General features: G+C 44.0%; 1 protein-coding gene across 1 annotated transcript in view; it reads left to right on the plus strand.

Moving 5' to 3' along the window:
• Positions 1–16,017, plus strand: part of EVC2 (EvC ciliary complex subunit 2) — a 157,443-nt gene that overhangs the window by 35,392 nt on the left and 106,034 nt on the right. The window contains exons 8-9 of the mRNA XM_055589083.1: positions 12,761–12,895; positions 15,561–15,700. Of these exons, the coding sequence (XP_055445058.1) occupies positions 12,761–12,895; positions 15,561–15,700 (275 nt within the window). The remainder of the gene's footprint in view (positions 1–12,760; positions 12,896–15,560; positions 15,701–16,017) is intronic.

Below are 16,017 nucleotides of genomic sequence, written 5' to 3' on the forward strand. Positions count from 1 at the left end.
TTTGAAAGTCTTTTTTTGGTCTGGCATTGCTCTTCATAAATAACAATGGTGAAACTCATCAAAGGAATCTGTTACCAGCTAATATGTGATTAAAGAGGTGGTAATAGCAGATGATTCTTTTCCAGAGATGAGAAGGAAAGTTAGTGGGGACGCTGGGGGTGGGGAGGCTGGGGTCACTAAGCCACCTCCTTTTCTTTATTCTTAGATAATGAAGTTTAAGATAAATAGGCTCTTTGAAATCTGTGCTTCAAATGATTAGTGGAATTTGTCTGCAAGATTTTTGCCCTTATTTTACAGATGTGGAAACTGCAGTTTAGGGTGGGGGAGGCTCAGAGTCCCCCCCGTGTGGTGGGGGCAGAACTGAGAGCTGAACCCCCAATTAGGGCCTCAGTTCAGTCACTCAGTCATGTCCGACTCTTTGCGACTCCATGGACTGCAGCAGGCCAGGTCTCCCTGTCCATCACCAACTCCTGGAGTTTACTCAAACTCATGTCTATTGAGTTGGTGATGCCATCCAACCATCTCATCCTCTGTCGTCCCCTTCTCCTCCCGCCTTCAACCTTTCTCAGCAATTATGGCCTAGGTCCATGGTATTTATGAGTACGTTCTGCTGCTTCTCACAGCCTTGTTTCTGGTCCTCATCATTTCTCCCTGGACTGTGGCGTCCAGGTTTGCCTTCCTCCAGGCTGAAGCCACACAGTAGCCAGATTTCTATTTCTAAAACACTGATCTGACCATGTTACTTCCTGACTTAAAACCCTGCGGTGATCTCCCATAAGCCCATAGAGTGATGTCGCATGTTGCTAACCCACTGTGTTGGAATTGGGCTGTGTCTCTTGCCACGTGCAGGTCCTGCTCATGCCCTTCTCTCTGCCTGGCTTGCCCTCCTCCTGGCCTGGCTTATTGCCCTCTGCCCACAGTCACCTCTTGGAAGGTCTTCCTTGTCTTTTGAGCTGAGCCAGGGGCTGCCCCTCCTCCCACCCCAGTCCTCAGGTTTTCCCCCTCGCCTCAGCCACACGTCACCCCACCTACTACAGAATTCTTGCCTGGGAAAAGCCACGGACAGAAAAGCCTGGTGGGCTGCAGTCCATGGGGTTGCAAAAGAGTCGGACACAGCGGCTAAACAACAACAGCAAAGATTAGAAAGGAATTACTTGGCCTCTGGTGAAAGATCAATGAAAATGTTGATAGTTAAGCATAATTTTGAGGGACTGTGAAGGCTTTTGGCCAGAGACTCAGGAATTCTAAAATTCTGCCCTACTAGTCACACCCTAATAAAGTGAGCTGGGTGCTCAGAGAGAGTATCAGAATGTTCACAATGGCACAAGCCCCTGACAATTCAATGCAGGGCTCCTGGTAAAAGGCCAGGCTGGAGCTTGAGCCCTGCGGAGGCAGCTGTGGTGTGAAAGCTATTAGTCTAGACTTTGCGATGTGAATTCTGGGTCTACTGCTTTCTAGCTCTGTGACTTTAGGCCATCTATTTAACTTACCTGTATTTGGTATTATTATTTGAAAATATGGATTAAAGTAATGCCCACTTTATAATATTGCTGTGGGGGGTGAATGGGTAATGCACGTAATACACTTGGAACTATCCCTGGTGCTCAGCATCTGGTCAATGCACGTTAGCTGCAATGATGGTGGTGATGATGGCGATAATGATGCGGCTGGTGGCGATGTTAGTGGTCATGATAATGATGTGATACGAGTGATTCTAGGGAGCTTCTTCCTTCCCATAAAACAAAATCTTGAGATTCATTCTTCTTTGGTCATTTATATGGAGAAGGAAAGTTGAAGAGTGGAGGCACTGTGGGCAAGTCAAGGGAGCAGGACCTAGCTTAACTTAGCAACACAGATAAATGGAGAAGGTTGAAAAGAAGAAAGTGAGAGTTGTGAGTAGGCTTGCCCCAAGGAGGCAGTCTTTACCTAGGTGTACTTATCACCTCATATTGGAAAGTAGAAATTGCAGGAGAGAAGGGGAGAAAGATGGTATGGTCTGCAGAGTTGGTCTGGCTTTGTCCTCTTCCTAAATACAGGCATTCATTGCTGCAGCCATGTTGTTATTGATAAATTAAGCTCCTGCTCCCCACACTGCCTCTGCTCTTTAAGTTCTCTTGGCCGCACAACTGATTAAGGAGGGCAACATCTCAAGGCGGAGATTCAGAGAAGGTGGAGGTTGGAAAAAGAGTGGGAGGGAGGTGGCTTGTCTCAGCTGTTCTACTTCATAAAGTAGGAAAGGGAGGGAGGGAGGGAGGGAGATTCTGATTGGGAGAATGAGTTAGTTCTGTTCTTGCCTTTTTTAGCGCATTGATCCTGCCTGCCTAAAGTTATGTCCCAGTATTTTTTTTCTGGTTCTCATCCATCATGTAAGCAACTTCTACTGTGGTATGGGAGTTTGGGACTAAAAATGTGTTTAGAAAATCAGACAGCCCCCTGGATGGTAAGTGGTCTGATGTACTAGGGGAAAACACAGACTTTGGAGTCAAACAGAGCTAACTGTGTTGCTCTTTGGCTGTGGACTTTGATTAACTGTCTGGACTCTCTGCATCTCCGTTTATCTCTCAATGGAAAGGGGATGATACATCCCCCACCAGATTGCTGAAGATGGATTGAATGAGATAAAGCACTAGCTCACTTTGTTCATTTCCTGAGGCTGCCGCAGCAAATGATCACAAAACTTAGAACAGAGACTTATTCCCGCAACGTTCCCAAGGCCAGGAGACTGAAATCAAAGTGTCGGCAGGGTTTTGCTCCCTTCGAAGGCTCTAGGGAAGAATCCTTCCTTGCTTCTGTCTAGCTTCAGGTGGCTCTTGGAAATCCTTCCTCAGCTGTAGCTGCATCACTCCCATCTCTGCCTCCATGACCACATTGTCTTTTCCCCGTGTATGTCTGTCTCCAGGTCTCCATCTCCTTATAATTATACCATCACTGGGTTCAGGATCCACCCTAATCCAGTATGGATTGGGCTTCCTAGGTGGTGCTAGTGGTCAAGAATCCATCTGCCAGTGCAGGAGACATAAGAGACATGGGTTTGATCCCTGAGTCAGGAAGATCCCCTGGAGTAGGAAATGGCAACCAATTCCAATATTCTTGCCTGGAAAATTCCATGGGAAGAGGAATCTGGCAGGCTATAGTCAGTGGGGCTGCAAAGAGTCAGACACAACTGAGCAACCAGACACAATCCCATATAACCTCATCTTAACTTGATCATGTCTACAAAGACCTTATTTCAAAATATGGTCTCATGCAGAGGTACCAGGGGTAAGACTTTAGTATATCTTTATGGACGGCACAATTCAACCCCCTATAGGCACCTAAGCCAGGGAATGGCATATTGTAGGTGATCGAATGTCATTAATGTCCTTCACCTCTCCATTCTTCTCCCTACAGCTGGAAAAAAAAAAAAAAAAGTTTGCCTTCTGTGAAAGAAAAAACCTTGAAAACAGATCACTGATCTACAGCCCTTTGTTCTCTATAGACACAGACATTTTGTCTCTTTTCCATCAGTATTTTAATATAAGCTCTGTGAACTGCTTTTCATATGTATTGATTTGTTTTTTCTTATCTGGTAGGTACACAAATCAGGGCTCAGAGGGCTGTTGCCAGCACAAATGGAGAGCTTGCATTTCAATTTGGTGCTAATCAAAATGTAAGATTTAGAATCAGGGTGTTTGCATCTGAAAACAGAATTGGTTTTCTGACCATCTCTGATAACAGCCTCTGTGGACAGAGGCTGATTCATCATAGGTGAGTTGTATGTGGCAACACGCTTGTATTCAGGTTTCAATAACCGTCAGGACCAAAGCTCCTGGTTCTGACATAACTTGGCTTTGATTGTCCAGAAGGTCAAGTTGGCCTTGTTCATCTGTCAGATAAATTTAACCTTAACTACATACAGCCTGCATTGGGATCCCAGGAATGAGAAATGGGTTAGTTGTCTCGCAGCTCCTAAATAATGTGTTAAATGTTCCCATAATCTGCAACCATTGTTTTAATTGAAGTGTATTGATTTACAGTGTTGTTTTAATTTCAGGTGTATAGCAAAGTGATTCAGTTTTGCATATATATATATTTTTTTTTTTTCAGATTTCTTTCTCTTATAGTTTATTACAAAATATTGAGTATAGTTTTCTGTGCTGTATGTACAGCAGGTCCTTACTGGTTATCTGTTTTATATAGATTAGAATGTATATGTTAGTCCCAAGCTATTTATCTCTACCCCCCTCACCTCTTTGGTAACCATAAGTTTGTTTTCTATGCCTTTGGGTCTATTTCTGTTTCATAAATAAATTTATTTGTATAATTTTTTAAAATGATTCCACTTGAAAGCTATATCATATGATACTTGTCTTTCTCTGTCTGATTTAACTTCACTTAGTATAATAATCTCTAGATCCACCCATGTTGCTGCAAATGGCATTATTTCATTCTTTATTAATGGCTGAATAATATCCCATTGCATGTATCTTCTTCATCCATTCATCTGTCAATGGACATTTAGGTTGCTTCCATGTCTTGGCTATTGTAAATTGAACATTGAGCACTGAGGTCTGCAGCCATTTTGAATTAAACTTGCTGTCACAGGTTGGCTTCTTTGGAAGCAGGTGCTGAGATAGGGTTTGAGTATAACATAGTAGCCAGTGTGCAGAAGAGTTAACATAGCTGACCTGAGATGGCTATCCTTAGAAAGGCCAGCTTACAAGGTGAGACCTTGGCTGGCATTTGGGAACTTGGATTTCAGGATGATCCTCACCATTTACCAAACTAAGAGTGGCTCACGTTGCCTAAAGTGTTCTAATAAACAATATATTTTATGTTGAAAATGTTTTGTTTTCTTCTGGGAACCTGGAATTTTGGTACATGGTTCCCAGGGGGCACTAGTGGTAAAGAACCCACCTGCCAGTGCCGGAGACATAAGAGCCATGGGTTTGATCCCTGGGTCAGGAAGAGTCCCTGGAGAAGGGCATGGCAGGCTACAGTTTGTAGGGTCGCAAAGAATCAGACATGACTGAAGTGACTTAGCACACACACAGAGTAGCAGGCAGAGGATGCCTAAGTGACTAGTCCTGAGTAAAAACCCTAGTTGCATGTGTGCCTGTGTGCTCAGTAGCTCAGTCGTGTCTGACTCTTTGTGACCCCATGGACTGTGGCCCACCAGGCTCCTCTGTCCATGGAATTTTCCAGGCAAGAATACTGGAGTGTGTTGCCATTTCCTACTCCAGGGCTTGTTGTTGTTCAGTCACTAAGTCGTGTTCAACTCTTTGCAACCCCTTGGACTGCAGCACACCAGGCCTTCCTGTCCTCTAGTATCCCTAGGCCTCCACCATGTCCACTTCTCCAGGGCTACCAAGTCTCAAATGAGTTTCCCTAGTGGACAGCATTTCACATGGGTCATCACACTGACTGCTGGAGGAATTAAGTCTGTCCTGTGTGACTGCTGGGAGAAGACGCTGGAAACTTGCTCCTGGTTTCCACTGGACTTTGCCCCACGTGCCTTTTCCTATTGCTGATTTTTCTTTGTATCCTTTCACTGTAATCATAGTGTGAGGATGACTCTATACTGAGTCCTGTGAGTCTTCGTGAATCACTGAACCTAGGAGGTGGTCATGGGGTTCCCCCAACATAATCAGATCACCTGTGGAGGGGAGGATCGGGAGCAGGACTGGGCAGAGGAGATGTTTCAGTTTTGCAAAATGAAAAAGTTCTGGAGATGGTGGTGATGTGTGGTTGTACTTAACATTACTGAAATGTACACTCTAAAATGACTAAAATGGTAAATGTTATATAATGTGTGTATTGCTGCATTTAAAAAGTAGTTCATAATCTTCTTGTAAGTGGTTGAGCATTCAGAACTTAAAGCTCCTAGAAAGCGAGATCCTTTTAAGAGGTCATCAGGCACACTAAAAGACAGTGGAGTGACACCATCAGTTTTCTGAGGGAAAAAGGTTTTGGACCTTGGACTCAGCCAAGATAACAATCACGAATGCAGAGTAACAATATTTTAAAACATGAGAAATAAAAGCATGTTCTACACAAATTCACTTGAGCGCACACAAATATGGAAAATACTCTATCAAACTAAAAAAAAAAAGAAAACATAAGGAATGGATTCCAAAACATAGTTTTTCTTTCTTTTTTTTTTTTTTTGAATTTATATAATTAGAAAATTTTTATTAGTATTTTTTTTAATTTTATTTTATTTTTAGACTTTACATAACTGTATTAGTTTTGCCAAATATCAAAATGAATCCGCCACAGGTATACATGTGTTCCCCATCCCGAACCCCCCTCCCTCCTCCCTCCCCATTCCATCCCTCTGGGTCGTCCCAGTGCACCAGCCCCAAGCATCCAGTATCGTGCATCGAACCTGGACTGGCAACTCGTTTCATACATGATATTTTACATGTTTCAATGCCATTCTCCCAAATCTTCCCACCCTCTCCCTCTCTCACAGAGTCCCTAAGACTGTTCTATACATCAGTGTCTCTTTTGCTGTCTCGTACACAGGGTTATTGTTACCATCTTTCTAAATTCCATATATATGCGTTAGTATACTATATTGGTGTTTTTCTTTCTGGCTTACTTCACTCTGTATAATAGGCTCCAGTTTCATCCACCTCATTAGAACTGATTCAAATGTATTCTTTTTAATGGCTGAATAATACTCCATTGTGTATATATACCATAGCTTTCTTATCCATTCATCTGCTGATGGACATCTAGGTTGCTTCCATGTCCTGGCTATTATAAACAGTGCTGCGATGAACATTGGGGTACACGTGTCTCTTTCAATTCTGGTTTCCTCAGTGTGTATGCCCAGCAGTGGGATTGCTGGATCATAAGGCAGGTCTATTTCCAGTTTTTTAAGGAATCTCCACACTGTTCTCCATAGTGGCTGTACTAGTTTGCATTCCCACCAACAGTGTAAGAGGGTTCCCTTTTCTCCACACCCTCTCCAGCATTTATTACTTGTAGACTTTTGGATCGCAGCCATTCTGACTGGTGTGAAATGGTACCTCATAGTGGTTTTGATTTGCATTTCTCTGATAATGAGTGATGTTGATCATCTTTTCATGTGTTTGTTAGCCATCTGTATGTCTTCTTTGGAGAAATGTCTGTTTAGTTCTTTGGCCCATTTTTTGATTGGGTCATTTATTTTTCTGGAGTTGAGCTGTAGGAGTTGCTTGTATATTCTCGAGATTAGTTGTTTGTCAGTTGCTTCATTTGCTATTATCTTCTCCCATTCTGAAGGCTGTCTTTTCACCTTGCTAATAGTTTCCTTTGATGTGCAGAAGCTTTTAAGGTTAATTAGGTCCCATTTGTTTATTTTTGCTTTTATTTCCAATATTCTGGGAGGTGGGTCACATAGTTTTTCTTTAATCAGTAATAGAACACTCTTATAAGAAGGAACTTCCCTGGTGGCTCAGTGGTGAAGAACTCGCCCGCCAGTGTAAGAGATACAGGTTCTATCCCTGGGTTGAGAAGATCCCCTGAAGAAGGAAATGACTACCTACTCCAGTGTTCTTGTTTGGGAAATCCCATGAACAGGGGAGTCTGGCGGGCCACAGCCTGTGGGGTCACAAAGAATTGGATAGTACTTCGTGAACTGAGCGTGCATGTGATACAGAAAGCAGTAAAGAGAGACCTCCAGTGACAGAAGTGCAGCCAGCCTAGAAAGTAGCCAGTCCTGGGTAGATCTGAATGCCAGAGAGCTCCTGGAGTGACGACTTGAAGGAACAACAACAACAACGAAATGACTCCCTGCAACAACTAATATCATTAAGGAAATGGATGTTACACCAGGAAGAAAAAAGAAAAGCAATGAGAAACCCCAGGAAAAACAAAAAGTTACACAGGGACGTGTTGGTCCAAATTGAAGTTTTCTAAAAATATGTCATGATTTTGAAAATTGATAGGGTAAGAAAGGGCACTGCATTAAAAATATGTCACTTTTAGGGGCATATATTGGGCTTCCCTGGTGGCTCAGACAGTAAAGATTCTGCCTGCAATGCACAAGACCTGGTTTTGATCCCTGGGTCGGGAAGATCCCCTGGAGAAGGGCATGGCAACCCACTCCAGTATTCTTGCCTGGAGAATTCCATGGACAGAGGAGCCTGGCAGGCTACAGTTGGTAGCGTTGCAAAGAGTCAGACCTGAAGTGACTTAGCATACACACGCACACAGGGGTGTATATTTAGTTACACAGGATTACATTCAGTTAATTTGAGTGAATATGCATATCCATTCATATGCAGTGAATACATATGTCTAATCATAATCATGATAGTCTTTAATTTATTTTATTTTTAGAATTAACTTATAAACCACCACAAAGACTTAAATGTGATTGCAGAATATACATACATATAGGCATGTATAAAATAAATAATAAATTCTGGAGGGCAGAAGTAGTGAAAAGAGATGGAGGAGGAAAATATTGGGCCTTAGTTTTACCATGTTTCTTAGTAAGAAGACAAGAAATATTCTCTAAATTTAATGCCATAAAAATTGAGTTTCAACTTTTCAAAGTTAGGCAAAGATAGCTAACTGAATATAACTATTAAAATTGGGAGGAACTGTAAGGAGGGATATAAAGCCTTTGGGGAGTAACAGATCCTTCAGATTTTTAGGTTAAAAATTCATGACCTAAATCCACATCTGTCATAGCAGGAATTCATAAACAATGTGTAATGCTGATAAATAGAGAAATAAAGATGCATGTGTAATTTTTAGCATATTTAAGTTAACTAACTATCTAACCTCTGGAAGCCTTTGACTGTGTGGATCACAATAAACTGTGGAAAATTCTGAAAGAGATGGGAATACCAGACCACCTGACCTGCCACTTGAGAAATTTGTATGCAGGTCAGGAAGCAACAGTTAGAACTGGACATGGAACAACAGACTGGTTCCAAATAGGAAAAGGAGTTCGTCAAGGCTGTATATTGTCACCCTGTTTATTTAACTTCTATGCAGAGTACATCATGAGAAACGCTGGACTGGAAGAAGCACAAGTGGGAATCAAGATTGCCGGGAGAAATATCAATAACCTCAGATATGCAGATGACACCAGCCTTATGGCAGAAAGTGAAGAGGAACTCAAAAGCCTCTTGATGAAAGTGAAAGAGGAGAGTGAAAAAGTTGGCTTAAAGCTCAACATTCAGAAAACGAAGATCATGGCATCTGGTCCCATTACTTCATGGCAAATAGATGGGGAAACAGTGTCAGACTTTATTTATTTATTTTTTTATTTTTTATTTACTAAGCCACTCAGACATCTTAATTATGGTGCAATACTTTCAATCCATTTTAGCCATGAAATTAAAAGACGCTTACTCCTTGGAAGGAAAGTTATGACCAACCTAGATAGCATATTCAAAAGCAGAGACATTACTTTGCCAACAAAGGTTCGTCTAGTCAAGGCTATGGTTTTTCCTGTGGTCATGTATGGATGTGAGAGTTGGACTGTGAAGAAGGCTGAGCACCAAAGAATGGATGCTTTTGAACTGTGGTGTTGGAGAAGACTCTTGACAGTCCCTTGGACTGCATGGAGATTCAAGCAGTCCATTCTGAAGGAGATCAGCCCTGGGATTTCTTTGGAAGGAATGATGCTAAAGCTGAAACTCCAGTACTTTGGCCACCTCATGTGAAGAGTTGACTCATTGGAAAAGACTCTGATGCTGGGAGGGATTGGGGGCAGGAGGAGAAGGGGACGACAGAGGATGAGATGGCTGGATGGCATCATTGACTTGATGGATGTGAGTCTGGGTGATCTCCGGGAGTTGGTGATGGACAGGAAGGCCTGGCGTGCTGTGATTTGTGGGGTTGCAAAGAGTCAAACACAACTGAGCGACTGAACTGAACTGAATTGAACTGAACCTCTGGGAAGTAGAGTTAGAAGAGGGTGCAGAAGGTCACATAGGTTATTCACTTTTCTTTTTAAACCCTTGCCTTCTGTCAAAAACCCATTTTCTCCTACTGGCATGCATGTGTTACCCTGCTTCTCAAAATTTATAAAATGGCTGAATGATTGCCCATTATGTGGATAGGATAATTCATAGATTCTTAAAACATTTAACCATTCTCCACATTGTGGAGCATTTAGGATACATCCACATTTTGTTATTTTATTTAATGTTCTTAAAAACAGTCTTATATGTAAATAAATCTTCTGTGCATGTCAACCAACCTGTGTGTAAACCTTTTTTTTTTTACTTTATTTATTTTAATTGGAGGCTAAGGGATGGGATGTGGAGGGAGGTGGGAGGGGGGTTCAGGATGGGGAATACATGTAAATCCATGGCTGATTCATGTCAATGTATGGCAAAAACCAACCTGTGTGTAAACTTTTATATATAGCTTCGAATTATTTCCTGAGGCATGAACCCTAGAGGTGAGGGGTGGATGTTTTAAAGCCCCTGGTTAAGGACACAGACATTTTTTCCTTCATTTTTGAGTATAGACATTTTGGTAAAAACTCTCCAAAGGATCAAAGTATCATCAAAATGGGAGGCTCTCTCAGGCCAGGCCTGTTTTCTTTCTTTCTTTTTTTTTTTTAAGTATTTATTTTTATTTATTTATTTCAGCTGCATCAGATCTCAGTTGCAGCATGCAAACTCTTAGTTAGATCTGGCATATAGGATCTAGTTCCCCTGACCAGAGATTGAACCCGAGCCTCCCGCATTGGGAGCACAGAGTCTTAGCCACTGGACCACCAGGAAGTTCCCAGGCCTGTTTTTGAGATAACCTTCTGATGAAATGAGTGGTTAATGGCCACTACATAGCACCCCCCTTTCTGGACCAGTGGAGTCGCCTTGGGTCACCCAGCCTACAGGGGAAGGCAGGGCAAAAATCACATTTCATGAGCGAGTTTCATGGTCAGGCCCTCTTCTGATGACTTCGTTGGACTTTGTTCATGTCTCTTGTTTAATCCTCAGCACCACCTTTGGAGGGCTCTCATCTCTGTCTTACAAGGGAAGAGCAAAGGCAAAGAGAGATGAAGTGAGAACTTCCCTGGCTGTCCAGTGGCTAAGATGTTACCTTCCTATGCAGGGGGTGCGGGTTTGATCCCTGGTTAGGGAGCTGAGGTCCCACATGCCTTGCAACCAAAAGGCAAAATATAAAACAGAAACAATATTGTAACAAATTAATAAAAGACTAAAAATGCTCCGGGCTCCACACCAAAAAGAGAGAGAGAGAGATGAAGTGATTTGCCCAAAGCCACATGGCCATGAGGTAGCAGAGCTGGGCCCCACGCCCAGTGGTCTGAGTCTAGAGCCCAGGCTTCAGCTGCTGTGCTGCTCCAGGCCCTTGTCTGTGAGAAGCGTGTAGTCTGGGTCAGCCCTGGCCAGTGCCAACAGGAAGAGCATAATCACACAAGGGAGAAAACATCTCCATCTTATTAGCTTCTAGCATGTAGCCTCGTACCCAGTAGACACCCAATACATATTTGTCAATTGAATAAAAGAGTCGAACTTTGCATGCAAATCCTCTGCGTTTTTATTTGATTTACTCTCCCTGCTGTAAGAAGTAATGTTTTTATCCCCATGTTACAGATAAGAGAACTGAGGTTCTCAGAGGTCAAGTCCCTGGCCCCCAAATATTGTTACCTTCCAGCTCTTTTGATAGAGGAGGCATTCCAATTCAGGTCTGTAGGATTTGAAAGGCAGAGCTGTCCTCATTTTACTCAAAGTGTCTTTGGGAGAATTCAAGGAGTTAGTTCTTGTGAAACCTTTAGCCCATGGGTTCTCAGAGAGTGGCCCCTGGTCAAGAAGGACGGCAGCAACCCCTGGGAACTTGCTAGAAATGCCTCTTTTCGGTTGCTGCCCAAGGTCTGGTGATGCAGAATCCCTGAGGGTGGAACACAGACCATGCAGGTGATTCCGATGTGAGCCCTGATGTGAGAGCACGACCTTGGCCCCAGGCCTGTCCCATGCTGAGTGCTTAGGCACATGGCAGCTGCTACTCTCTGGATCCCAAAGAAATCCCATTCCACCCCTCCCTCTAACCATCATGTTCTGGATCCCAAAGAGATGGTTGAGGGAAGGGTGGAATGTGGGGGGAGTCTAGAACTTACTGCTTCTCACAGTTGTTATTTGGTGCTGGCCACTCCTGGCCCATCAGTGGATCCACATTAGTCCCAGGATGTCACAGAGTGGAGCCCGGAGGAAACCGTCCAGGAGAGAGTACGCTTGGCACATTGAATGAAGCTAGCATGAGCTCTGCAGCTCACCCTGGATGGTCATTATTGGGCTGCCTTCTCCTGTGTGATGCCGCCCCTACCACGTGCATCCTCCAGAGTGACCCTGATGTCCAAAGTGGGCTCCACCCCTAATGGGTAGTGGTCCCAGGGCCGGGGGAGTGGACAACCTTGAGGGAAGTTGAGGGCACTATGGATTCTTGCTCTGGCCTCTGCAAAATTCTGCCCGACTGAAAGCATGTCATGGTTCCTTCCTGCTGCCTTAGGATTGTTACATATTTGATTGGGGAATTTAACATTCCTGAGTGCCTGTGATGTACCAGCCTTGGGGTGGTTGGTCCTGTCGTGTGCAAGCCTCCATGCTCAGCTCCTTGAAGTGCTTGGGCCCAAAGAGGTTCAGCAGTGGTCCCAAGACAACCAGCTAATAGGAGGCAAAGCTCCATCCAAACCGGGCTGGTCTCACTGACTCTGTTCTTATTCTTCTCTAACTCAGTTGTAACTTGCCTTGAAAGATGTGAAGTGTGACCATGAGCAGATCTGTTTCTCTCTCTTATCCCACAGGTTCTGCCAAACCACGGCCTCCACGCAGCAGGGTTCTGCGTGGCCTTCATCCTCTCCCTGGTGCTGACCTGGGCTGTGCTTTTCTTCATGGTTCGATACCAGTGTGTGAAGGGAAGCTTGCTTACCAGACATCAGGTGGGAATCCACGTGCATCTTCTTCCTGGAGGGCAGTTGGTTGGTGGTAGATGTGAGGTTCAAGTTTATCCTTCAACTCTGGATGGATGTCAGGACTCCTGGGGAACCATGATGCATGCTCAAAGCTAGGCCCTCCTGCACAGACTCAGACTGCTTTCCCGGGAGGCATCCCCATCATTAGCTGTTTTTAAAAGCTCCCTGGATGATTCTAACCAGATGGCCGGGATTGGGAACCCCTAATTCTGGCTGAATCACTGAGTGCCTGCCTGTGTGGCCCACTGTGCATTCATGCCACACCCTGATTTAGGTCCTGGTCTGCCCTTCGTCCTCAGGATGAAGCCCAGACAGCTTAGTGTGGCTTATAAAGAGAGCCCTCTGTGGTCCAGCTTCACACCCCGACATCCCACTCTAGACAATGACTGCTGAGCTCTCCACACTCACCAGGATGCTTCTGTAATACTCCCTCTGCTCTTCAATGAGCAGGATTCTGACACGTCCTATAAGACTCATCTCTGGCCTCGCCTCTACTTGGAAGTCATCACTTAGCCACTTCCTGGCCGAGTCAGGGGCCCTCTCTCTGGGTTCCTGCCCTGGCTTCTGGACCACCTTCCTCCCCACCGTTTATCCCCATCTGTGAACTCCTCAGTCTCTGTGTTCCTGTCTTGGTCTGCATTCCCACAGAAGCACACCGTGAGACCGGGATCCAAATGCAAATAGTTTATATGGAAAGTGACCCCAGGAAGTAAAGGTAGGGGATGGGGGAGTGAGATGGGAAGGAAGGCAGCCAGTCAAGCTACCACCGTGGGTACCAGGCGCTTCTTCATCCCACCTGGGAACTCAGGACATTGTAGAACCAGCCTCAGAGTCATCCTGCCTGAAGGGAGAAAGAGAATGGGTATTGAGTTATGAAATGCTGCTGGTTGAGGACAGGGGTGGGGAGGGGGCCAGGACAAAGGTTCTATTTCCCTGAAATGGACTCTGAAGGGCCAGAAGGAGCCTTCAGGGAAAGAAGTGTAGGTGTTGGCTGGTAGATCTTGGGCTCAAAGGCATGGAAGAGCAAGGGCAGGGGTCATGGTTGGAGGACTGATGCTGGCTGCTGTAATCCCTATTGCCTGGTAAGGAGCCTGGCACTTGGCACTTAGTGAACATGTGAAGGAATGAGTCTCCACCATCACCCCGCAGCCAATCAGAGGATGGACAGACGGAGGCAGGGAAACAGGTTGCTGTCCTAGGATGAGAAGTCACTGCTGGGAGTGAGCACCCCGAGGGGTGGTTCATTTCTGCAGGACCATGGGGGCTGGGTGACTGTCACCCAGAGGTCCAGCAACTTGAAAGGAACATTTGTCATCTTTTCCCTTCACCACGTAGTGAGGAAACTGAGTCCTGTAAAGCTAAACAGCCTTCAGGGGGCCGAGTATAGGCTGAGACCTGGCTTCCAGGGACACCCCCGCCTCTGGAGGCTGGTAGTCCTGTCCTGTTTTTCACTTTGTTTCTACTTCCTGGAGGAGAGACTTGTCATTTCAAAGTGAGGTCAACCCACAATCTCCTTGACAGGCAGAAGTGAAGAGAAGAAAAATGGCCCATCTAATGAGACATTCTACTTACTCTCCCAATGCTGTTATCAATCACAGATGAGCAAGACTCACCCTGCTTGTTCGATGAAGGAGCAGAATTCATTTCTCGGAGATTAAAGGCTGATTGTTACAACCACGGGAGGAAAGCAAAGTGTGAATTTGATTTAAGATCTGAAGACTCTTATAGTATTTTTTTTTCCAACGTCACAATATGAAATCTTTCCACATTAAAAAAATTTTTTTTTCTTTGTGGTGGTAACCAAGGAGAAAATGTGTTATAAAGCAGAAGGCAGCCCTTAGAGTTAGGTAGACTTCAGGTCAAATACCATGCAGGCTCTTTATGAACTGTGTGAACTCTAATAATGTCATTTTCATCTCTCTGAGCTGCATTTTCCGTATATGTAAAGTGGGGACATCAACACATTTTGTGTGACATTTTCATGATGTAACTCATACAAGGCACAGGGACAGAAATTCTTAAATGTTAGTATAATTATGCATTTTTGCGGCATTATTAATGTCAGAGAGCAATACAGATACATCATCTATCCAATTGAAGGATTGAGCTTAATTATCTCTGATGTCACTTCCATCTGACAACTCTGTATTCTGATTAGAAACCAACCAGATCCATGATGTTGAAGTCCATCTGCCATCTGTTAATATTCTTCTGCATCACGATGATGATGATGATGATGGTGATAATATGATGGTGTTGGTGGCGATGATGGTGGTGATGGTGATATATGATGGTTTTGGTGGTGATGATGAGGATGGGGGGACAATGATGATGATGGTGATGGTGAAATATTTGTATTAGATCTTTATAGTTATAAAGCTCTTTCTATCCCCTGCTTTGTTTTATCCACACAACAAGTCTGTGCAGGGCTACGGGAATTATGATTCCATTTCTTTGATGAGAAAATGAGGCCCAGGAAAGTGCAATGTTGTGCCTGAGTCTTGTCTGCTCGCCAGTGGTGAGGCCAGCTAGATTCTCTGATTACAGATCCCCATGTTCCCTCATGACTTTTCCAGCATGTGACATTCACAGGAAGGCCCACTCAACTGTTGTTCCTGAAATTCTCTTGAAGGTTCAGCATCACGAAAACAAGCTGGAGCACTCCCAGTTCACCTCAGCTGATGGTGTGAATGAAGATCTCGCTCTCAATGACCAAATGATAGACATTCTGTCTTCCGAGGACCCTGGGAGCATGCTTCAAGCCTTAGAAGAGTAAGTATTCTGAGTCACATTGTATTTCTGCAGATATCATGAATGTTCTATCTACAGCAGCATGAGAGCAAATGCTGAGTGTATTTCATTCATTAATTCATCCCACTTATCATTCATTTGTCACTCAGTAGTCGTAATCTTTGGAAGAAAAATTATGACCAATCTAGACAGCATATTAAAAAGAAGAAACATTACTTTGCCAACAAAGGTCCATATAGTCAAAGGTATAGTCATGTTTGAATGTGAGAGTTCGACTATAAAGAAAGCTGAGCACCAAAGATTTGATGCTTTTGAACTGTGGTGTTGGAGAAGACTCT

The sequence above is a fragment of the Bubalus kerabau genome, chromosome 7, assembly GCF_029407905.1.
Source record: "Bubalus kerabau isolate K-KA32 ecotype Philippines breed swamp buffalo chromosome 7, PCC_UOA_SB_1v2, whole genome shotgun sequence".
Classification (NCBI taxonomy): domain Eukaryota; kingdom Metazoa; phylum Chordata; class Mammalia; order Artiodactyla; family Bovidae; genus Bubalus; species Bubalus kerabau.